At 58.4% G+C, this 22,637-nt stretch overlaps 3 protein-coding genes across 3 annotated transcripts; all 3 read left to right on the top strand.

The window, feature by feature from the left end:
• Positions 1–1,699: 1,699 nt before the first annotated feature.
• On the top strand, positions 1,700–8,358 carry LRRC15 (leucine rich repeat containing 15). The gene is made up of 2 exons (XM_080624207.1): positions 1,700–1,825; positions 6,376–8,358. Exon 2 carries the CDS (start codon positions 6,381–6,383, stop codon positions 8,115–8,117), a length of 1,737 nt encoding a protein of 578 aa, XP_080480333.1. The 5' UTR covers positions 1,700–1,825; positions 6,376–6,380; the 3' UTR covers positions 8,118–8,358.
• A 2,159-nt stretch (positions 8,359–10,517) lies between these two features.
• Positions 10,518–13,060, top strand: LOC308224368 (uncharacterized protein; the record flags this gene model as incomplete). The annotated part of the gene is made up of 2 exons (XM_080624208.1): positions 10,518–10,571; positions 11,420–13,060. The coding sequence occupies exons 1-2, from the start codon at positions 10,560–10,562 to the stop codon at positions 13,058–13,060; spliced, it is 1,653 nt and encodes a 550-aa protein (XP_080480334.1). The 5' UTR covers positions 10,518–10,559.
• Positions 13,061–15,263: 2,203 nt separating this feature from the next.
• On the top strand, positions 15,264–19,461 carry LOC308224364 (uncharacterized protein; the record flags this gene model as incomplete). The annotated part of the gene is made up of 2 exons (XM_080624201.1): positions 15,264–15,305; positions 16,872–19,461. Exon 2 carries the CDS (start codon positions 16,876–16,878, stop codon positions 19,459–19,461), a length of 2,586 nt encoding a protein of 861 aa, XP_080480327.1. The 5' UTR covers positions 15,264–15,305; positions 16,872–16,875.
• Between the last annotated feature and the right edge of the window lie 3,176 nt (positions 19,462–22,637).

Genomic DNA, 22,637 nt, shown 5'->3' with positions numbered 1-22,637 from the left:
CAGCGATGGCTGGCAGCGGCTCCGTGTGCTGCTGTGCACTCCTCTGCCTGCTTTTCCTGGATACTTGGGAGACATGGGGCACCTTCCCCCTTGGGGTGTTAGGAGGGGGTCCCTGGGGCCCTCCTGGCTGTCAGGGATGGCTTTACAGAGATGGAGAACTGTGTGAAGCTGATCCAGCAAACACACAGCACTGCATGAGCAGGGACAGCCCCCCACCATTGCCTCCTGCTCCAGCCGGTCCTTCCTCCCTCTCACAGCGCCCATCTGACAAGCTCTTTCCGCTTCGGATTATCTCTCCAGGCGGATTTGGCCACAGGCCCTGCATTCCTTCCAGCCTAGCGCTGCCCTGAGCCTGAGCCAACCCGGCGTGCTCCTGCTATCGCTCGGGCCAGGGCTGAGCCTGGAGGACACGGTTCTGCTGGCCAGGCAAGCTCCACTGCTACTTGAGATCCTAAATGCCATTTTCCTTGAGCTACAGGAGAGTTGTGGTGGGTCTTGTGCTGGCGCTTGGACATACACTATCCTTCCTGCCCATCCTGGAGGGTCCAGGACTGCTCCTCCTTTCAAAAAGCTCTTACCTTGCCCATGCACTTACTTCCGCAGGGAAGGCAGGACACGTCTCCATCCCTTGGGGCAGACAGAGATGGGGCATTATGTAGCTGTGAGCAGTGAGGGCCCCCTGGCCCTGCGTTCCTCAAGCAGGGTGCTGAAAATGCTCTAGGGGTTTGGCCCTGCCCCTGTGGAGGAGCCCTCAGGTTTGGTCTCCTCAAAGGGTTAGTTAGGATGGGTGTGTGGTGGGGAAGGGGCGGCTGCTGCTGCTGCTGCTGCCTCTCTATGGGAGCTGTGGGCCTCAGCTGGTCCCTGAGGGACTGACTAATGCACCTTCCTTCCCCCATCGGCTGTGCCCGAGCCTGTGTCCTGCTGCACGGCCCGGCCAGGAGGTGCTGCCCACACCAGAGCACTGCAGGGACCCCCTCCCTGGGCCCCGGCCCAGCCAACACCCTGCTCCTCCCTTCAATAGAGCAGAGCCTGGCCGGGTCGCTGTGAGCACCAGGGGCCACCGAGGGGGTTCCTCATGGCGGGGCAGGCGCTCTGCAGCAGCGCAAAGCAGTGGGGGGTCCAGCGCTGCGGGGCCTCGGGACACCCCGTCCCTCACAGAGGTGCCGGTTCGGCCGGGAGCTGGAGGGGGCAGCAGCGGCCGGGGAGCAGCAGCGGCCTGGGTGAGCGTGCTCAGCTGTCTAGCAGATGAGCGCTGAGGGCTCCCGGCCCAGCCCACAGCCTTCTAATTTTAGCGATTACGTGAGTTTTTCCAAGCAGCTCCGAGTCGCCGGTGATTCAGAGCCGCCCGGCTTTGCTGCGGGGATGCGCTGGAGCTGCGCCAGCACGAACGACCCCGGGCTGTCCTGCGGTGTGGGAGTGAGGCGGACCCCCCCGACAATAAGTGATGGTGCTCTTCGGGGGCTCCTGAAACCTTCCCGCTGGGGGCGTTTTGGGGCTGAGCTCGACATGGAGGAGCACCAGGGCTTGTGCAATGGTCGTAGGACAGACGGGAGCCCTGGAGGGGCTGAGAACCCAGTGCTGTTAATACGAGTGGCTTGGAGAGCGTACCCAAGAGTTGCCAGCTCCTGTCCCTGACAGCCTCCAGGAGCCCTAGGCAGGATTATGTCAAAGCACAAGGGGTAACTCTGGCTGGGACTGCTTTGCCACAGGATCTCCAGCGCTCCTGTGGGCTCAGCTGCACGCAGAGAAATACCTACAGGAAGTTCTGGGGGCTCTCCTGCTCTTCCGTGGACAGAGGAGCAGCATCAGAACACTGTTTGTGCAGGTGAGGAGGGCTGGGGGCTCGAGGGGAAGGAGCCACTCCCCAGCCCCGCCCTGACCGCAGGTTTTGCTGCTGGCCCAATCTCCCTGGGGCAAAGGGTCTGGCAGGTGCCCACACTTGGGCTCCACCATCCCCTTAGGGGTGCAGGGACATGGCAGTGACTCCACATTGTCCTGAGCTCAGACGGGGCGTCTAGGGGGCTCAGCATTCCTCTGGCTGGTGTGGCTGGAGGTGGGGAAGGTTCCCAGAGCACTGCTGGACCCTGGGGGCTTCCTGCAGCGCAAAGCTTGCTTTGCTCCATCCAGCAACGTGCGAGCTCCCAGCTATGTGAAGCAGCCTCCCTCTCAGAACACTTATGTCACCCTCAATCACATCCACATGCTGTCTCGGGGAGCTGCCTCTTCCCTCCAGATGTGCAGAGCATGTCTGTGCGGCTGTCCCAGACTCTCACACCTTCTGCTTCCCTCCCCTGTGCATAGCCTGAGGCAAGCTGCTGTGTGCTCCCCCCCGGGAGCGGCTCCCTCCCCACTGTGGGTACAGCGCACGGGATTGTGCTGTTACTCAGCCTTGCTTTATTTTTAGGGATGTCTTGAAATCAGACTTGTCCTTCCCAGCCAGGAGCTGGAGCCAGGCTCTCCAGGCCTGGGTAGAGGCAGCTGGGATTTTGGCAGGGCTGTCAGCTGGGCTCCTCTGAAGATTTGGGCACTCTGTGTGGCCATTGGAACCATGGCCTGATCACCCCCCTCCTGGGGGCAGGGTGTTTGAGGGTACCCACCACCACGTCCCTGTCCCTCTTAGGCCATGTTACTTGGAAGGAGCTGAGTCCAACATTCCTCTGTCAGACTAGGCTTGGGGTGGTGTTTTTCGGAAGTGCTGGGGTTTAATTCCTGTGCTGCCTTGCTGAAAAGCTGTGTGCTTCTGGGATGAGTCAGAGCCGGCAGGAACCCGGCAGCGCTGGCAGTGGGCAGACAGAGGCGGTGATAAGGATGTGATAAGGCCATGAGAGCCCTGATCTTGTGCCAGGGCTGCAGGGAGCGAGCAGCTCCCAAGCCCACCGCCTCCAGCTGCACCGCCGTCAAGGAAGGTTATTTTGGGAACCACATTGCTGGGAAAATCTGCTGTGTCAATAAAGTGTGAGCTAAAGCAGTTGGGGGTGGTGTTTCCAAAATGCCCCTTCTCTGTGCCCAAATGCCCGGGCTTTGCCCCAGGAGCAGGCAGGGAGCATGGCTCAGGGCAGCCCCAGCCTTGGTGCTGACTTCCCATCCAGGAAGGGGTCCATGGCCATCTGGCATGTCCCATGGCAGCTAAGCTCCCTATGCAATCTACCATATCAACAGTGGTTGTCTCCAGCTGAGGTCCCACTCCCCACCCTCTTCCCACGATCCCTGTCGCCTTCCTCTGAGCCTGGCTGGAAACTCCCCTCTCCATCCCTTGTCTGCTGTTCATCCTGGTCTGGTCACCTTCTTGAGCAGGATGCCTGATCCCCTGCACTGCCCTGTGCCCTCACAACCCTTTCAGCACGGCAGGACATGGGGCTGCATGGGGATAGAGGCAGCGTCCTGCCCCCTCTGCAGCAGCCCCGTGTTGTTCCCATCACAAGCAGCTCGTTAGTGCTGGCTGGGACATGAGCAGGGGCTGCTGCAGCCGGCAGAAACATGGGTGGGCTGAGACAGGATTAGACATGGTCAGGGACATTCCAGCTGCCCCGTGGTTAGCACGGGGCTGCTCTGGCTCTGGGAAGCCCAAAGCATTCATGCACACTGGCTTTCCTTAGCTGCTTCCGCCCCAACATTCGTCCCCGGCAGCTGCTGGACAGGGGCTGCCTGGGAAAAGTGGATGACGGGGTAGTGACGTGGGCTAGGTGGTGAGGACCCGAGGCACCCCTGTGAACCCATGTGGGCTGGAGGGGACAGGAGATGGGTGGCAGCAGGTACCCCTGAACAAGTGGACGGGACAAGCTCGTACCCTGCTTCCTGAACACCCCTGGGTGGTGGGATGTGTCACCCATGTGTCAGGGCTGCTGAGGATGAAGAGCAGCACATGGGCTGTAGCCATGGCAGCCTCTGGGAGATGGCAGCACGTACCACTTTGGGGTTGAGAGGCTGCCTGCTGTTGATGCTGAGGGCGTCTCTCAGCACCCACAGGCATGGTGGTGGTAGTGGGAGGTGATCTGGCTTGCCACGGGCTCTCTGGAGCAGCCTGGCTTCTGGCTGGCACCGGCAGTGCTACTGACCCCTGTTTGGTGACCACTCCCTGGCTAGGCTGGGCAAGGTGTCTGCAGGACAGAGCCCTGGGGTGGGTGCTTGAGTTCCTGGCCTGTTTGTGGTTGGGATGGTGAACCCCAGGCAGGGTCAGTGTGGTGGGGGGAGCTGCCTGCACTACTGGCCCTGGGTTGAGGCATGGCCAGAGGAGCCATGGCAGGAGCCATAGCTGGGGAGGCAAGCACTGGGCATGTGCTGAGGTGATGCCATGGGGCAGAGCAGTGTGAATGTGTGCTAGGAAGGGCATGATTGTGCCATGGGACCTGGCTTTGTCTTGCCTGCCGCCGTGGAGGGGGGCACCCACCCTTGTCCCACCAGGGACCAAGAGGGGCTCCCAGGGCCAAGCTGCTATCTGGGCACTGGCTGACATGAGCCCCCCATGTTCATGAGGCCATCTGCTTGTCTTCAAAACAGAGCACTGGGGTTCAGGAGAGGGAAACCCAAAACTCCATCCTCAAGACTCTTGGTCTGTTTGCTGAGGAAACAGGAGTTGGAAGCAGCTCTGCTCCAGCGCTTTCCCTAACCCCGCTGCTGCCCCTGTGCTGATTCATTGATTTGGACGGGTTATATACTGGGAGGGGAAGCATGAACCACACTTGGCTCTCTAGTCAGCTCAGAGCTGTGCTCACTCAGCGCTCGCGGCTGCAGGACACTGGGGTAAGTCTCCTCTCCACTACTGCTCCTGTGAGTGGCCCTGGGCCAGGGGGACTCCTGGGACAGGTCCGAGGGGTGGTGGGATCTTCATGTTCAGCATTGTTTGATTTGATGGGAGATGTTTGTCTTGCAAGGGTTCTCCAACAAAGCAAGACCACACTGTGGGAGCTGAATTAGTTATATAGGCAACATATCTTAAACGATAACCAATAGAAAAAATTAAGGGGGGCAAAGTAAGATTATGGGGGGCTGAAGTTAGGAGCAGTGGGATGCTGAGGGGCTGAGTGGTAAGGAATATTCAGCCCCTTGGTCTGTAAGCTGCTTTTTGTCCCTAGAAGAAAAGAGGAGACAAATTGTTTTCAGCTGTCTTTCCTGAAGGACACTCCAGCGTGGATGCACTCTGAGCTGCCTTACCAGGGAGTGACATGAGCTGGGCTTTGATGTGCAGAGTGTTTGGGGAAGTTTATAAGTGGCTTGCTATAAACAAAGCTGTTCTTGGATGCAGATTGTTTCCATATGGGAAACATAAACTGTGCTGCTGGCTTGTGAAGGGTTCCTCCCTCCCTGCTGGAGAGTAAGAGTGTTCCCTGGAAGGAGCCCAGAGCATAGGGCAGGGGCTGTGCCCCAGCACCCCAGGGTGCTGTGCCAGCTGGGGCACCGCGCCTGGACCCCTGTGCTGCTGGACTTGCCTGTTTGGCTGAGCTGTGATCAGGGATGGGGGGACACAGGTTTTCTCCATCCCTTGTGCCACTTGAAGCTGTTAGCAGGGACTGCTCCATGCCAGCCTGGCACAAGGCCACTGCTTTAATCTAGGGAGGGAGGAAGCTCCCAGGCCAGAGGAGGGAGGAGAGGGTGTCCATAGTGGCCATGCATTTTATAGAATGATGGAGGGCCTCACTGCAAAGCCCTCACTCTTCCTAGGCTTTAGGGTTTCTTTGGGCAGTACCTCTGGGACCAGCTTGCACACCAGACACCCCACTCTCACAGCCAAAATTGGCCAGGGCTGAGACCTTTTGCTGGGAATGGGGTGCAGACAGGGCCACCCGTGTACCCAACCTGGGCTGGGCAGCTGGCAGAGGGTCCCATTGACCCAGGCTCCTGCAGGACTGGAGCTAAAGCATGCCCTGGCAGTGGGTGCCAGTGCTGCTTTTGGCTCCACAACAGGAGCTTAGAGCCAGGAGGGTGCTTGAGTGTGCTGGGGAGCGCCTTTCTTCCTGGACCTACGCAGCATTCCCGGGACCCACCCTGCTGAGGGTGCCTCGGGCCAGCTCTGGTGAAGGTCTGGGCTGCTCCGTGGTGCCAGGCCAGTACCTCTGGTAGCCGCTCACCACACACACTATGAAACAGGAAACCACACTCCTGGCTGCTGCAGGAGCTGAGCGAGGGAGACGCCATCGATGCCACTAATAGCTGTGGTATGGCAGCCAGGCACCACAGCCCCCAGCTGTGTCCTGCCCTGCACTCCTGCCTGGGTGCCTGCCCCCAGCCTTTCTTACCCACCCTCTTCTGCCTTGCTGCCATGGTGGGGGCAGGATGGCCACAGCCTTGGTAGCCTTTCCCAGGAAGAAGCACCCATCCCTGGTGGAGGCCCAGGGAGCTGGGAAATTGCTGAGCCCCCCTCCTTCGTTTTTCCTGCAGGCCTAATGGAGCAGGGATTTTGGCAGTGGTGGCTGCTGCTGCTGGTGGGCATCCAGCTGGCCAGTGGCCAGTGCCCAGAGCAGTGCCAGTGTGTCCGCACTGCCCAGGTGGAGTGCTCCGGTGCTGGCATCACTACAGTCCCCAGCCCCATCCCTGAGAACGCCATGACCCTGCAGATCATCAACACTCTCATCACTGAGCTGGGCGACGCATCCTTTGGCAACGCCTCCCTACTGATCGGGCTGCGCATCGAGAAGAACAACCTGTCGCGCATCAGCCCCAGGGCCTTCCAGCACCTGCCTGACCTGCGCTACCTCAGCCTGTCCAGCAACAAGCTGCAGGAGCTCCCTGTGCAGGTCTTTGAGCCCCTGGGCAAGCTGGAGTCTCTACTCCTCTCCAGCAACCAGATCCTCCAGGTTGAGCCTTCTCACTTCTCCCACCTGAGCAATCTGAAGGAGCTGCAGCTGCACGGGAACAACCTGCAGGAGCTGAAGGAGGGGGTCTTTGACCAGCTCACCAGCCTTACCAAGCTCAACCTGGCCAGGAACAACATCGACCACCTGCCGCGCCGGGCCTTTGAGCGGCTGGCGCGGCTGCAGGTGCTGCGGCTCTATGAGAACCGGCTCCGGCAGATCCCGGTGGGCACCTTTGATGGGCTGCCCGAGCTGCAGGAGCTGGGGCTCCACCAGAACCAGCTGGAGACGCTGTCCCCGGAGCTCTTTGTGCACAATGGAAACCTGCAGAAGCTCTACCTGTCCAATAACCTCCTCGCCACCCTACCGAGCGGCATCTTTTTGCCCTTGCGTGCCCTTGCTAAGATCACCTTGCATGTCAACCGCCTGAGGGACATCTCCCCCAGTGCCTTCGGGCCCATGCCTGACCTGCGGGAGCTGTGGCTCTACGATAATGAGCTTTCTACCCTCCCTACCGCTGTCTTTGGCAACCTCACCCAGCTGCAGCTCCTGGTACTCAGCAAGAACCGGCTGCGCTCCGTAGCACGGGGTGCTTTCCAGGGTTTGGGAGAGCTGCTGGAGCTGTCCCTGCATTCCAACGCCCTGCGCCGTCTGGATGCCCAGGCACTGGAGGGGATGCCCAAGCTGCAGAACATCTCCCTGCACCACAACCAGCTGCAGATGCTGCCACGGGGCCTCTTCAGCACCACCCCAGGGCTGCGGCACCTGCAGCTGCACTCCAACGCCCTGGAGTACCTGCCTGCTGGCATCTTCTCCCCTCTGGCTGCCCTGCGAGAGGTGAAGCTGCACAACAACTCCTGGCGCTGTGACGAGGGCATCCTGCCCCTGCAGGTCTGGCTGGAGGACAACCCCCACAAGGTGGGAGAGACACCCCCCCTCTGTGCCCAGCCCCCTTCCCTGAGGGGCACCCCCATCGCTGGGCTGCCTCAGGACCAGCTCCTCGTCCCCCTGCCCTCCACTGCCTCCCCCTATCCCAGCACCCTGCTCCCTGCTGGCCCCTCTGAGGTGGCATTACCGGATGGTGCCTGGACGGAGCCACCCATGGGGCTGCCAGTCTCCCCACAGGAGGAGGAGGAGGAGGAGGAGAAGGAGGAGGAAGAGGAGAGGGGGCAGTGGGGGCTGACAAGCACACAGAGTGGGGTGGTGGTGGCGGTCATTGTGCTGGTGTGTGCGGCCCTGCTTGCCGCTCTGGTGGCGCTCATGGTCTATGGCTGCAGGAAGAAGAGCCACGTTGTGCTTATGAGGATGAAGGCGCCTAATGAAGCGTGAGCACCCAGCAGACCCTGGGGTACTGGTACTGGTGGGGCATTCCCTCCCCACAGGGCCAAGGGACATGACAGTGGCTCTGCATCAGCTGCCCTTGCTGATGGGGATGGGCCACAATCACTGTGCGTGCTGCATGTTCCCTGTCCTGCTCTGCTTTGCCCTGCCCTTGTTCTGCAGTAGGGTGTTCACCTGGGTGACCTCCCATGGCTGCCCTGTTCCCAGCCCCTCCTGCCTCTGTGCTCATCCCCTGCCCGGGGGCCAGCAGCTGGGATGCTGAGAGGGGACCCCTCAAGCAGAGAGCCACAGCCTGGTCATGATGGTGCTTAACTCAAACAACAGGACTCCCTTATCCCTCACGTTCTTTGCCCCCTTAGTGTTGCCTGTCCTTGCACCGCCTGCTGCACGCTGCTCCCGCCGTGCCCCAGCCTCTGCCCCCGCCCGGGCAGGAGCCGCATACCCGGTGCTGCCGTGCCCTCGCCGACGGGCTGGGCGCTGCTGCCGGGCTGGCACACTCGCACCGCTCCACGTTGCAGCCCTGCCCGCAGGCAGCCAGCACCTTCCCTGGCCCGCGCAGCCTCCTGCCTCCTCTTGCTGCCTCTCCTGTGCCCCGCGGCGTCCGGAGGCACCGGCCCCTGCTGCGTGCGGGGGAATTACCGGGTGGGAGGATGGGGGTGAAGTATCCGCAGGGGCGGGGAAAGAAGCTCCTGTGCTTATGCCCGAAGGCAGAGGGAGCGTGCCGGGGCAGCTCTTGCTGCACCCCATCCCTAGTCCTCGCTGTCTCAATACCCCGTGCATCCTCCACCAGCTAGTGAACAACCTGGCCCTGCTCTGCCTGCCAATGCTCCTTCCTCTTCCTCCCGCAAGTATCCCCCTGTATGTGCCCAGCCCTGCTGCCTGCCCAGCCGTGCTGCCTGCACATCCCTCGGGCGGCAGCGGGGATGCTGGCAGTGCACAGCGGGGGGGCAGCAAGCTCTGCTGCTCTGCAGTTCACAGGTGGGTGCCACACCATGCCCCTGCAGCAGCTGCACCCAGCGCCCGCCCTGCCTGCTCCAGCTGTAGCACGGCCACGGAGGGCTCCAGCTCACCTCTGCGCATGGTGTGGCGATGTTGGGCTGCCTGGGGGTTGCTGCCATGGGACGAGCGCCCCAGGAGCCAGGGCAAGCACAAGCAGCCCCACACTTGTGTTACATGATCGGATGCTCCTCTGGGCTGGGACCTGCATGGCAGTGGGAGACACGGGACTGCCGCTGGGCTGTCGGGTGCTTCTCTGTGACCTCTCCATTAAAGTGCAGTTGTCCATCCCCAGTGCCAAGAACTGTTTATTTGCTCCTCCATGGTGCACAGCTGGGGAATGACCCAATGACCCAGCAGGAACAGGAGGTGTGCCTGATCTTCACTCCTAAGACATTTTTATTTCATATTGAGGAAAAGTCCATACAGCCTGGTGAGGCTGGGAGAGGGTTAGTGGGCTGTGGTTGCACAGTTTGTGCTGGTCCCTGGACTCCAACCTGTGGTGCAGGACCAGGGAGGGATCAGCCATCCAACAGCAGGGGAATAGCTTTTGAAGAGTGAGCTGAGACCTCAACAAGCTTCTTGATGGAGGCACTGACTGCCTCCTGCGCACTTTACCCAGTGTCACCCCAGGGTGGTGGGGAGCTCGCATGGCTCCCTTCAGAGCTGGCTGCCGTGGGCTTGCATCAGCTGAGTTTCTCTTTGCTCACTGTCCGCTCCATCAGCCTGGCTGAATGCACCTAAATGTCCCTCCTCCTGCCCCTAGGGGTGCCCTCGTGGCAGCTGCCACCCCAGCATGTTCCAACACAGGCCCCTGCAAGGCAGCCCTCACGGTTATGTATGCTGCTCTCCGAAGCAGATTGCAAGCTTCCAGGGAATCCACCTGGTCCACAGGCCCCTCTGGCCATCCCATGGCCAGTTGGGTGCACTTCATGGGATGCAAAACACATGATGCATCTCAAAGTAATGGTCCAGGGTGGACCCCTCCCCATGGCATTGCCTTGCCTTGCTAAGCTGTGCCTGTTCCCCTTTCTCATGCAAGAGATGTGTGCTAGCACTACTTCCCAGTGAGATTTCATAAAGTCTAGGGGAAATCTCGGGGGGAATGAAGCATGCTGACCTTGGTGTGGGACTGTGACAGCAGCACCCTGCCACCATCCCCAGGCCAGTGGATGTCCGGGGCCGGGACCCCACTTCCCTGCCAGGATGCTCACCGGCAGCTGACTCTGGCCTTGCCTCCCGTCCTGCTGTGGCTGGGTTATTTTTTGAAGCGCTCCAAGGACACGGGTTGTTGTTGCCGATAAGCCGCGAGGGGCAGCTCCGCCCCAGCAGGAACAGCTCCCTGCAGGTTTCCCTTCTGCCCCAGAAAACATTGTTTAATTTGGTGAGCAGCCTCCCTGCAAACCTGCTACGGGCTTGGTGGTGATTTCCAAGATGCTACACTCGGTAAGTGGTGGCCATACCACTGAGGTAGTGTGGGGGGCCTGGGATAGGTGGAAATCACTGTTGGTTCTGGTGAAAGCAGGTGGGATGGTGGGAAATGGAAAGGAAAAGCCAAGTCCAACACTGCTGTCGAGCATCAACTAAGTCCAGGATAGCCCCACTTGTGAGTGGTATCTGAAGGTGGGCATTGCTGGGGGTGGGCAGCATCCCCTGTCATGCAGCAGCAGTGGCAATGTATCCCAAGTAGGGATGGACTGGCAGAGGTCTGGAGGCCACTGCCTCAAAAAGTGCATCCCATGGACTGGGAACAGGCATTTGATCAAACTCAATGTCTCTCAGGCAGGTTTGATGAAGTACTTGATAGGCAGTTAGAAACAGAGCTGGTGGAGCCTGCTGCTTTTGTCACTGAGTACAGCGCAGCCCTGCAGTGTTGTCCCCATCACCTGGTGTGTGCAGCAAACCCTGTGCTTCACATGCTTCCTCTCAAAGGATGTGGGGACCTTTGGTGAGGGTGGCACCACCCTTGTTGTGATAGGGTGGGCTAGAGTGGGACTGGGATTCAGGATAAGAGCCCCGACGCACTGCACGGAGCAGGCAGGGGGAGACTTGCGAGGGGAGCACTCTCTATTCCCGCAAGGGGAGCACTGAGCAGTGCAGGCAGCTGGAGCTGGAGTGCTGCCCCATGGCCAGGTGGCTGCCCCATGGCCAGGCAGCTGCTCACTCCGGCAGTGCCCCAGAGATTGCTCCTGCTGCATTTTTGGCCACAGAAGCCACTTCCTCAGCAGCGCCTGCCTGCTGGTACAGATTTCTGCCTCATTCAGGCAGGGGATGAGGCTCGGCTCCTTCTCCAGTGCAGGCTGGTGGTCTACATGCTGCTGGGACTGGGGTTCCTCCTGGTGAGGGGGCTGCCCCTACCCTGCCCCTCCAGCTGCCAGTGCTATGACACCTCCAAAGTCTTCTGCTCGGAGGAGAGGATGCGGGAGATTCCAGCGGGCCTGCCAGGGAACGCCACCCAGCTCTTCTTTGTGGAGACGGCCCTGAGAAGTGTCCGCAGTGGGGCTCTGGGCTCCAGCACCACCCTCACCAAGTTGGTCTTCCTCAACAACAACATCCAGGACCTGGAGGACGGTGCCTTTCTGGGGCTGCCCAACCTCACCGAGCTGGAGGTGTCAGGCAACCCCTTGCCGGCAGTGAGCCCCAGGGTGCTGGCGGGGCTGCCCAGCCTCAGCAAGCTCTCCCTGGGTGCCAATGCCCTCCGCTCCCTGCAGCCAGGGCTCTTCGCCGCTGCCTGCTGCCTGCAGGACCTGCGCTTGCCGGGGAACAGGATCGAGGCACTGCCTCCCGGCATCTTCCGCCCGCTCCGGTACCTCCAGAGCCTGGACCTCTCGCAGAACGTCCTGACCGAGCTGCCTGCAGGGCTGCTGGCCCCCCTCACCGCCCTCCGCCTCCTCAAGCTCAGTGACAACCTGCTGGCGCGGCTGCCACACGGCGCTTTTGGGGCGCTGGGCCGGCTGGCCGAGCTCCACCTGGATGGGAACCGGCTGCAGGCGCTGCCAGCCAGCGCCTTTGCGGGGCTGGGGGCGCTGCGGCGGCTGCAGCTGCAGCACAACGCTCTGGCCAGCCTGCCCCCTGACATCTTCGCTGATCTCCCCAACCTCACCGTCCTCAGCTTGGAGGGCAACCGGCTGGCCACCCTGCCTGCCACCCTCTTCACCGGCACCCCTCGCCTCCTCCACCTTTCCCTGGCTCGCAATGAGCTGGAAATGCTGCCCCAGGGACTCTTTGCCAACCTGTCTGTGCTGCACACCCTGGTGTTGTCATACAACTCCATGGACCACCTTCCCGCCGGGGTTTTCCAGGGTCTGGCGGAGCTGGCAACTCTGCATCTGAGCCACAACAACCTCTCCAGCCTGCCGGCTGGGCTGCTGAGCGGGCTGCCCCTCCTCACTGCCCTGGTGCTGGACCACAACCGCCTGGCCGGCCTGCCTCCGGGGCTCTTTGATGCAAATGAGGAGCTGGTGCGAGTGGGGCTGGGCAGCAATCCCTGGGCCTGTGACTGCCACCTTGCCTATCTTCTGAGATGGCTCCAGCGCTTTGCCGAGCCCCTCACCCATGCGCAAGCCTCCTGTGCCAGCCCAGCCGCTCTCCAGGGACGGTCCCTGCTGGAGGTCGCCTATGGGCAGCTGCAGTGCCCGGGAGCACCAGGTGTCCCCCCGGAGGAGGGCTGGGACGGGGAGCATGCTCCAGGGCAGTGCACCTACAGGAACCCCGAGGGCACCGTAAGCATGGCCTGTGATGCCACGAGCTGCCAGCAGCTCAGCCTTCGCCTCCCTCCTCCTTCTCCTCCTCACAGGCAGGCAGAGGGGCTGGGCCCGGTGTACCAGGGTGCCTGGGTGCTGCAGTCTCGCTGTGGCACACTGCAGGTCAATGTGCTGGTCACTGCACAGAGTGGGGATGAGGCCACATCTCCCGGTCTTCCCACTGCACCCTAGAGCTCGGGCAGGTGCCTGATTCTGCTCTGCTCTTGCACTGGCAACCTCTGAACCAGCCTGGGAAACAGCACCCCGTCTTGCTCTCCTACCCCTACCATGGTCACCAGGTGTCACCGAGCTCTCCACAAAAGTTGGGCTGGTGGTATTTATGCTCCCAGCTGTGCGCTTCCTGTATATTTCAAATATAATTAAAAATATATATATTATTTCTGTGTAACCAGTTACCATGGCAGAGAGAGGAAACACTCTGTTCTTCTGCCTCCGTCTATGTATCTGAGGGAAATGGTGAAGGTCGCTGTGATGTGATGGGGACTTGCCTGGGGCTGTGCATAGTGTGGCAGGGTGCAGGTGCCACTCTCTGGCATGCTCATCCCTGCCTACTGCAACTCTCCAGGCCCATCTCCTGCTCCCCTTTCCCTCAGCAGTGCAGAGACACAGCTGCAACCTGGCATTAACCCCCTGGCATGCATGGGTTTGGGGTGTCCAAGAGAGTCATGGCAAGTGCTGCCCAGCGAGGGACACGGGCTGCCCGGCTGCAGGGTGGCTCCAGCCCAGGGCTGTGCACCTGCAGGTCCCGCATCTCCCCCCCGGCAGGGCTGGGCCCGCAGCCCCGGACGCTGCCCCAGGGAAGCTTTGGGACAATGGAGATGGGGCAGAGTCCCGCGGCGCTGCCCACCCAGGGGTGGCAGGTAAGGGGGGTGCTCCCCTAAGAGAGCAAGGGCGTGTTGTGGGTGCATTCACGTGTGCCTGTGTGCGAGGCGCACGCCTGAGGCTGCTGCACCATCTTGCGGCCGCTGGGACACTGTTCGCTCCGGGACCACGCAGCGCAGGGAAAGCCTGACCAGCACGGCCACGCACCCTCCTCAGAGCCAGCGCTGCCGGCCCTGCCCCGACAAGGCAGCCGGGGTCCTTGCTTGGAGGTGTGCGTCCCTGCCAGCCCTTTCCCCGGAGAGTCCGTGTCGTGTCAGCCAGACCTGCTCCGGCAGCGGGCTGCGATCCCGGCCGTGCTCTGAACTGCTGGCCCCTTGCTCCTGGGAGGAAGGTGGGCAACGCTGCACCCCCAGACACGGTCCTGCACGGCCACCCTGCTGCCTGTCTGCACAGGGGACTGCCACTGTTCCTCTGCCATCTCCCAGGTGATACTGCATGGCCACCTCAGGCTGGACCAGGGATGTTGTGGCTGGCTGCAGCTTCCCAGATTCTGGCACAGCTGCCACGCTGAGGCATGGGGAGGCTGATGTCACTCCCACTATGAGCTTTCTCATCCACCCTTGGCTCCCACCACCCTGCAGCCTCTGGAGTAACTTGCCACCAAGTGAGTGGGGACCTGCACACACATGGCTTTGATGCTGGAAAGGGGTAAGGCTGCTGAAAATGTGCAGGAGTTTGAGTGGTTTTGAATCTGCCAGGAAAGGTATAATGAAGCCCAGCAAGCACCAGCTGAGCATTAATAAGAGCAGGTGGAAACCAATGAAGAAATATTTGAATGCAATTAGTGCAATTATCCATTGAGAAGCAATGTAATTTTAAGTCTTTGCAATAAACAGGGTGCTTCTTTCCACAAGATGCCCTGCACCAGCTAGGAGCCTTGAGTATCACTTTGGCTTGTGCTAGGGTAGAGGAGAGCATAACACAGCTCCAGACTTGAGGCCAGCGAGGTGTGAAGGTGTAGCGCTGAGCCGAGAATCTGGGTGTCAGTGTACCTGTCCTGCCACAGAAGTCATCCCCGCTCCGAGCTTAAACAAATGGCTTCAGAGCAGCACCTTTAGCTACGTAAGCTAATTTCTGAGGGAGGAAAAAGCAGAATATTTTTAATAAGAAGAGCTTCAAATAGGAAATCTCCTTTCTGTTGTGTTAGTGGGGGTGATGCTGGTGAAGCTGGTGGGTTATGCTGATGGATATACTGGGCTGCAGAGGCCATCGGCTACAAAACAGACTGGCCTGGAGATCTTCAGGTTTCCCTGGACATGATGAGTCAAGTGGCGCCAGCAGATAACGCCTAGTGAGTATGTGCCTGCGTCCTGTCTGAGGGGTTTCAGCAACAGCTTCCTGCACAGGGGGCACAGCTCCACTGCCTGCTCCACGGCCACCCCTTATCTCCCCACCCAGACCTGAGCCCTGACATCACATGAAACCAAGCCCGGTGCCTGGGCTGTGGATAAAGAGCTGGCCAGGTGATGGACTCCCGTCTGGTGGCCTCACTCATCGCTCTGGCAGCTGGACTCGTTTGCAAGCGCTCAGCCAAGTAAGTGATGTAAACCACTGTGTTTTGCTGTTTAAATTGTGCTGGAACAGGCTGCTCTTGGGGGGGCTGTTGATGGCTTCCTTGTAGGATGGAACAGGAGAGGCTTGAGCACTGTGAGCTGAGGCTGTCCCTCAGTGTCCCTGTGCTGCTGGAGGGTGGCACAAGTACAGGACCACACTGAGGTCCACTGCAGCCAGACGGAGTGAGGGAGGGCTTTAAGAGCTTTGCAGTTCCAAATGGCATATTTTCATGCCCATGCACTCAGTCCATCCATCTCCACCTGCGCATTTAGCCCATGGCACTGCTCCTGCAGCTGAAGTGAAGCAGGCACTTAGGCACCAGCAGACCCTGCTCCTGCACCCGAGTCTCTGTGGGAAGAGGATGGGCAGAGATCAGCAGCATCTTCTGCCCTGGGGAACCCCATGGAGCAGCTGGCACGTACATCACCTCTCACTGGTTTCTCTCCGAACCCAGTGTGTTTTGGCCTCTTGCATTTGCTGACCTCTCAGCAGTCTTAGGGAAAAAAAAAAAAAAAAAAAAAAAGCTTTTCATAGCAAATCTACCCTCTCAGCACAAGTTTTTTGCATGATCAGCTTTGATGGACACCCAAGAAGCAGCCCACAGCCCTTCCCTTGCTCCCACCCAGGGCTGTGAAGCTGGAAACTACAGACCCAGTATGATGTTCATGGCAGTTAAACTCCAGCTAAATGTGTTAGCTGAGTGTTTCCAAATGACTGGATGGAAGTGATGAGCTTTACATGACTGGTGGGTGTGCATCTGTGACTTCACTTCCTAACTGCAGGTCAAAGCCCTAAATCTTAGGTATTAAAGACTTCATCTGTGGACTCTCATTAACGTTTTAATGAGCCTTGCTCTAAAACTTCATTGCTGCTCACAAGTTAACCATTTTTTATCTGACTGAGCTGCAAAACCAAGGCCAAAATATAATGCAATTAGCAAGAATTCTGAAAAGGAGATGCTTAGAAGCTGTGTTTTAAATGACCCCTGGACTCAGAAAAGCACCACTGAAATAGCAAGTGCATCCAGCACAGTGTGGGAATTCCAAGTAAACAAGGTCATCTGGTGATGACTGGCTCCCGGGACCCTTGTTGATCCCTCATTAACAAGCACAGGGCTGTCTGATTCTGTTGTTGCATGAATGGGCTGTTTCCCTGCTGAGTAACCAGACCCACTGGAGCAGTGCTAATAGGCGGCAGCGCTGTGCCTTCTTCACCCAAACAGATGCTGAGCTGCAGCCCAGACGTGGGAGAAGGAAGGACAGGGAACAGACAGTACAGCCCTTGTTCCTCCTGGAGTGTCTCCCAGTGCCAAGCCACGAGCTGGCTCACTCTCCCTTCCTCTCTATCCCTGGATACCAACAGCAGCAAACTTTTGTAAATGCAGTGTATATTGGCTTGTATGGTGTCGTTTTTCTCACGAGTTATGAGGTGCGAAGAGAAGAGTGTCCCGAGAGCTGAGCAGCTGTGTAGTGCCACAGTTCATGAGCTGTGGAAAGAGATTTTTATTTTTCTTCTTCATAACTGGTTTTTACAACCCCTTTTTCAGGACAATGTACCAGCATTTCCTTTTCCTTTTCTTCCTTTCCTTCCATCTCCATAAATGCCAAGATCAAACCCGGGGTGAAGATCCATATGAAATGCCCAAAGACTACCAGGAGATCTACAGAGGGACAAAAAATGATGTCAAAGAGATCCCAAAGATTTCAAAGCCCTTTGTTTCTGAGATGATCTTTGTGCAAACCAGCATCACTGCTATAAGGAAAGGTGCTTTCAGGTACATGCCCAACCTGGTCAAGATTTTGTTTATTGGCAACAACATCAAGAAAATTGAACCTGGAGCCTTTGATAATTTGGACAACCTGAGGGACCTGGACATCTCTGGCGCCTTGTTAGAAGAACTAGCTGTGGGAACTTTCCAAAACCTCCCAAGCTTGCAGAGGCTGGAGCTGAGAGACAGCCACCTCAGATACATCCCCAAAGGACTGTTCGATGGGCTGGGAAGTTTGGGGGAGCTCTCACTGCACATAAATGCCATCCCTTCTCTTCCAGAAGGCATTTTTGATTCTCTTGTCAATCTAACATTTTTGGACCTGGCCAGAAATAGGATCACGACTCTTCCTGGGGATGCCTTTAGCAAACTTGCGCAGCTGCAAGTCCTCCGGCTCTATGAGAATGAGTTGCAGGACCTCCCAGAGGGGCTGCTGGACACACAGACAGAGTTGCTGGAGCTCAACCTGCAGAGCAACAGGCTCAGGGTGCTGCCACCCATGCTTCTGAGGAGTCTGCGTCACCTGGAGAAACTCCTCTTGGACAACAACCTCATCCAGGTTCTCCCACCTCAGAGCTTCTTTGGCTTAAACAAATTGAAGCTTCTGACTCTGGGTTCAAACTGCATTACAGAGCTCCCCTGCTGCCTTTTTGGTGCCATGGCAGACCTGTGGGAGCTGGACCTGGGCAGAAACAGTTTGGCCACACTTCCAGACGGCATCTTTGTCAACCTCACATCTCTTGGCAAACTCATCTTGTCCCACAACCAGCTAGCAGCCCTGCCTGGAGGAGCTTTCACTGGTCTCAGCAAGCTCTCAGACCTCCAGCTGGACACAAATCATCTCTCTGCTCTGGATAATGAGGTCTTTGCTTCTCTCTCAAATCTGAAAACCCTTAACCTTCGGAAGAACCAGCTGGAGAGTGTTCCTCAGGGCCTTCTGGACCCCTTGAAGAAGCTCAACTCAGTGTATCTAAGTGGGAACCCATGGAGATGTGATTGCAGCCTCTGCTACCTGCACAGCTGGATCCTAAACAACAGTGAGAAGGTCAAATTGTCCACCCAAGTGTCATGCAAGAGTCCACCCCACCTGGCAGGGCAAGCAGTGACATCACTGAGGGATGACCACTTAATTTGCCCAGCTACTCAGCTTCTTTCATCTTCTTTTACTCCATCTTTGCCATCCACCTCCACATCATCGCAAGAGATGTCAACCTTGCTGCCCACTGCAGCACCAACCATGCTTTCATTGGCAGCCTCTCCTGTCATGACACTGCCAACCATGCTGTCACCTGTCACCACCTCTGTCATGTTGCCATCCATCCATTGGCATGGGTGGCAACACTTCACCACCCCCTCTCCAGCTATGCCATCCAAGGCCTTCATCACCACATCATCACCAGCCGTGCTGCCCAAGACATCCTTCACCACACCATCATTAACAAATGTGCCCATGACCTCCACCAACACACCATCAACTGTGCTGCTGAAGGCCTATATCAGCATGCCATCACCAACTGTGCTACCTGAGACCTCCATCACCACACCGTCACCAGCTGTGCTGCCAAAGGTCTCCATTGCCACCCCATCATCAACCACGCTGCGCAAGACTTCTACCACCATGCCATCACCAGCTGTGCCAGAGGAGGCCTTCAGCCTTTGTCCAACTCCAGCCATCATAAGCCTACAGCCTCCTGGGACCACCAGCCCAGAGCCTGCATTGTCCACTCTAGCTTCTGCTACCACACCAGCACCAACCAGCCCACTAGCAGCCACCACCAGACATGTGCCTCCTGTTCTGGCGTCCACAGAGAGGCCAGCCACCATCCCATGGGGGACACCCAGCATCTCCCTCATCTCGATGCTCCCTATGGCACTCTCGCCATCGCCCAGGGCTGCTGCACAAGGCACGGTCCCACTAGCGTCACATGCCCCGACTCTCCGTGCTCCTGTACCAGACAGGGAGTGGAACCATGCCACTATGAAGGGCTTGTCCACTGCTGGCACCCAGCCCGCTCCCACTGCCTCCCAAAACGCTCCCATCACCGCAGGCACCATCCCGTGCCCGGTGCCTTCCATGCCCCTGGTGCCAGACCATACTAGCCCCTGGCCAGCCTCCCGGGTCCCCAGCAGCCATCACGCCTGGGGCTTGTCCGTGCCGTCCAGCCCACAGCAGTGCCGGGTGTCCCTGGCCTTGGGTCTGGCGGCACTGGTGCTGCAGGCAGGCTGCACGCTGCTCTGGGGGATGCTCGCCTTTCTCCTCCAACAGGCCACCAGCCGCCGGGGCCGCTCAGCGCCACCGGTGAGGCTGCTGAGACTCCAAGCCCTGGCCACCCCGGGATCCCCCGAGCAAGCCTGGGCACCACTTTGAGCTTCGCTGCCCCTGCATGACCTGGGCAATGCCCATCGTCCTCGTTTGTGATCTGGAGCCACTGGGTGCGTGTGTCATAGGGTGCGGACCGTCACCAGGGTGAGTTTCCCAGCACCCAGGCTGTTCGGGGTGCGTCCCTGGTGTGCGCTGTGTCTGCCTCACGGGTCCTTCTGCCGAGCGACACTAGATGGCACCACGACACAAGCGGTGGCTGCCACCGCCTGCACGGGCCCACCGGGAGCAGAGTGGGCAGGGTGACCTGTGGCCCTGGAGGTACCGCACCAAAATCTGGAGACCCCGGACCCGGCCACCTGGAGACATCCCTAGACCTCCTTGCAGAGGCCTTGGGGCTCCTACCTGCATCTCCTCCCCATCCCTTGCACCTGCAGGGTGCAAGTGGTCCTTGGGGAAGGACATCCCAAGGCTTCCTGCCCCACACCTTGGCTTCTTCCCCGCATCACAAATGTGTCAGTGCCTGTATGTCCATCACAACACTCTGACCTATTCCTCTGTCTTCTCTCTTTCCTCCTCACTGATATTAAAAGCCTCCCCTGCACCTCTGCTGTGAGCTGAAGGGCTGCTAAGAGGAGTATTTTCATCTCAGGGCTTTTCTTGCCATGACCTGCAATGGAAGATTCCTGTTGCTTGATAGAGTGTGGGGTCCCTAGTCAGTGCTGGCCGTCAGGTACTTGTGTAGGACCAGGTTTGCGCACCCTCCTGCAGTCAGTGGCATAATGATACAATAGATTTGCTGTTCTTTCCCCTCTCAAATCTCATACCCCTGAAATCTCTTTGTCATGCTGCCTGCCCTGGCCTCTCTGGGAGAGTAATGTTTGCACATGGCTGGCTACGTGGTTCTTATACCATAACTTCACCTGATGCTGAGCCCCAGCTGCAGGCAGGGCACCAACTGCACAGGAAGCTTGGGATGAAGGGGCTAATGCCCTTCATAACTGAAGGGCTGATGTGTGCCTTCACCTCCACAGCCCTGGGCTGCCGCCAGGGCCAGGAAGGTGCCAAACTTTAATGAAAGTGTCTGTTTCCTTGGGTTTTCTGCCATCACAGAAAGTGCTGAAACTGTCACAGGAAAGCTTTAGACCAGGAGATCTTTTGAGCTGATGAACACAGGAGTTGTTACTTAGTTTGGATCTCTGCATATGTTATTTTGCTCTAGGCTCAGTGTTGACTTTTCCCTGTGCCAGGCAAGCTGCTCCCAAATTTAATCACCCCGGTCACTACAGGGGTGCAGGTGTCTGTCTATCTCCAACTCCTCGCCTTTGCTGCTGGCGCCTACTCCATCCTGCCCTGCCTTTGGAGTGGGACACAGGGGCTGCCTGGCTTTAGGGGGTCTCAGGGAGGAGAACCACTGAAAATCAGTAGCCTGGATGTGCGCTAGGCAAAGAGGAAGTGGCTCAGAAACCTCCTGGCGTGTAAGTTCCAAGTGCCCAGCACTCTGCCTGGTGCGAGACCAAGGGAGGGGGAAAGGTGCTTTTCGTTAGAGTATGTGCCTGCAGCTACGCGTTAAGGACCTGGATATATGTCTTTGCTAAGAGCCTGTGCAGTGTTACAGGCCCTTCGGCTGCTCCTTGAAGTCCTGCTGACGGCTGTGAAATACGGGAGGCGAGCGCGGGGCAGCACATCTGGGCGGGCTGGAGAGGGGCCGGGCTGGCACGGCGGGTAATGAGAGGCAGATGGGGGGAGGCAGTGTTTTCCTGGTAGTCCAGATGGGCTCGGCTTTATGCTTGATTTAGAAGGTTTGAAAGTGGGGCCTGACTGCTGGGGAACAGATCCCGAGCACTTCCCGGGGCAGTGGGGGGGTGGGGGGTGGGGTGGTGGTGGTGGTGGTTCTCCGCTGGCTTTTCAGATATTTAATGGGCCAGGGCAGTCTAAACAGGGAAGTACTTCAGGGTGAGATTAGCACAACATAATCACATTTTAAAAGGTCTTCAGAGACACAAAGCACGTCCGCTCTCATATTAATTACTTGTTATTAATAAAGCTGGGGTCGGGCTAGAGGTGTTCTCTCCTGAGCGTGCTGGTTCCCTCTTTGCAGAGCGGTGCTGTGTCTGAAAGCAGCACAAAGCCCCTCCAGCCTCCACCTGTGCCCACCCTGCTCCAGAAGCCAAATGGCCAAAATTCCTACAGTCACTTTTAAAACTAATTTGCCCCATAGTACCCCCATAGCACCATGCCTTTCTAAGTGCTCAGAACACTGCCGAGTGCTGTAAAATAATAATAGCCAGAGTGTTCTCGGCACGGGAATTTCCTGCTATGATTGATTCCTAATTTGCAATGAAAATACAGCCGCCCATGTTCCCAGGGCCAGACTGGGCTCGCAGGCAGGAGTCGTCTTCCTCCAGTGCTGTGGGGCTGATCCCTGGAGGGCCACGGCTGTGCTGGGAGGAATTAGCAGCTGTTCCCATTAGCTCACTCTGGGAGGGAAAGGCTGAGAAGCAGGTGGGATGCCGGGTGTCCTGGGGGTGATGTCCCTGGGCAGCCTCAGGTGAAACATGCTTGGGTTTCCTCATCGCTGAGCAAGAGCAGCCAGTGAGCACGCTGGGGCCAGAGCATGGGGGATCTGCACCCGAGAGACCAGGGCACAGGTCTGCTGCTTCGGAGCTGCAGCTTCTGCAATGCCAAGGGGAGGAGGCTTTCCTCGCAGTGGAGAGGTACATGGCAAGGAGAGACATCCAGGAGTGCACAGCCCAGCACACTCTCCCTGCTATGCTGCAAACAGCCTGGGCAGCCCTGCAGGACAGCCACTGCACTCAGCAGCACTCGATGGCTTTAAATCTGGGAATTTATCTGATTTCTCTGAACTCAGGTAAGATTTTAACATCTGCAGCACCCTGTGGCGAGGAGTACCCAGGATTGCCCATGCACTAAATAAGGCAGCACATCACTTTGCTCTCCCTCTGTTTGCTGCTCCTTGAACAGAATGCTACTGGTTCTTGCATTTGAAAACGAAAGGGGAGCATCCTGTGTGGTGTCTCCAGGCTGCTTGGGATGCTAAACCTCTTCCCAGTTGCAGTGACTTCCTGTGGTCCTCATAGTTAGCTTCATTTGACAGCCAGTTAGAAGCAGGGACAAGACACCATGTGTGTGTTGTCCTTGTATGGTGCTGGGACTGGGGGTCTCCAGCATTGCGCGGCTGCTGCTGGCTCTTTTCCTGCTCT

Source organism: Psittacula echo, assembly GCF_963264785.1.
Source record: "Psittacula echo genome assembly, chromosome: 7".
Lineage (NCBI taxonomy): Eukaryota > Metazoa > Chordata > Aves > Psittaciformes > Psittacidae > Psittacula > Psittacula echo.
This window is presented reverse-complemented; position numbering and strand designations above follow the sequence as displayed.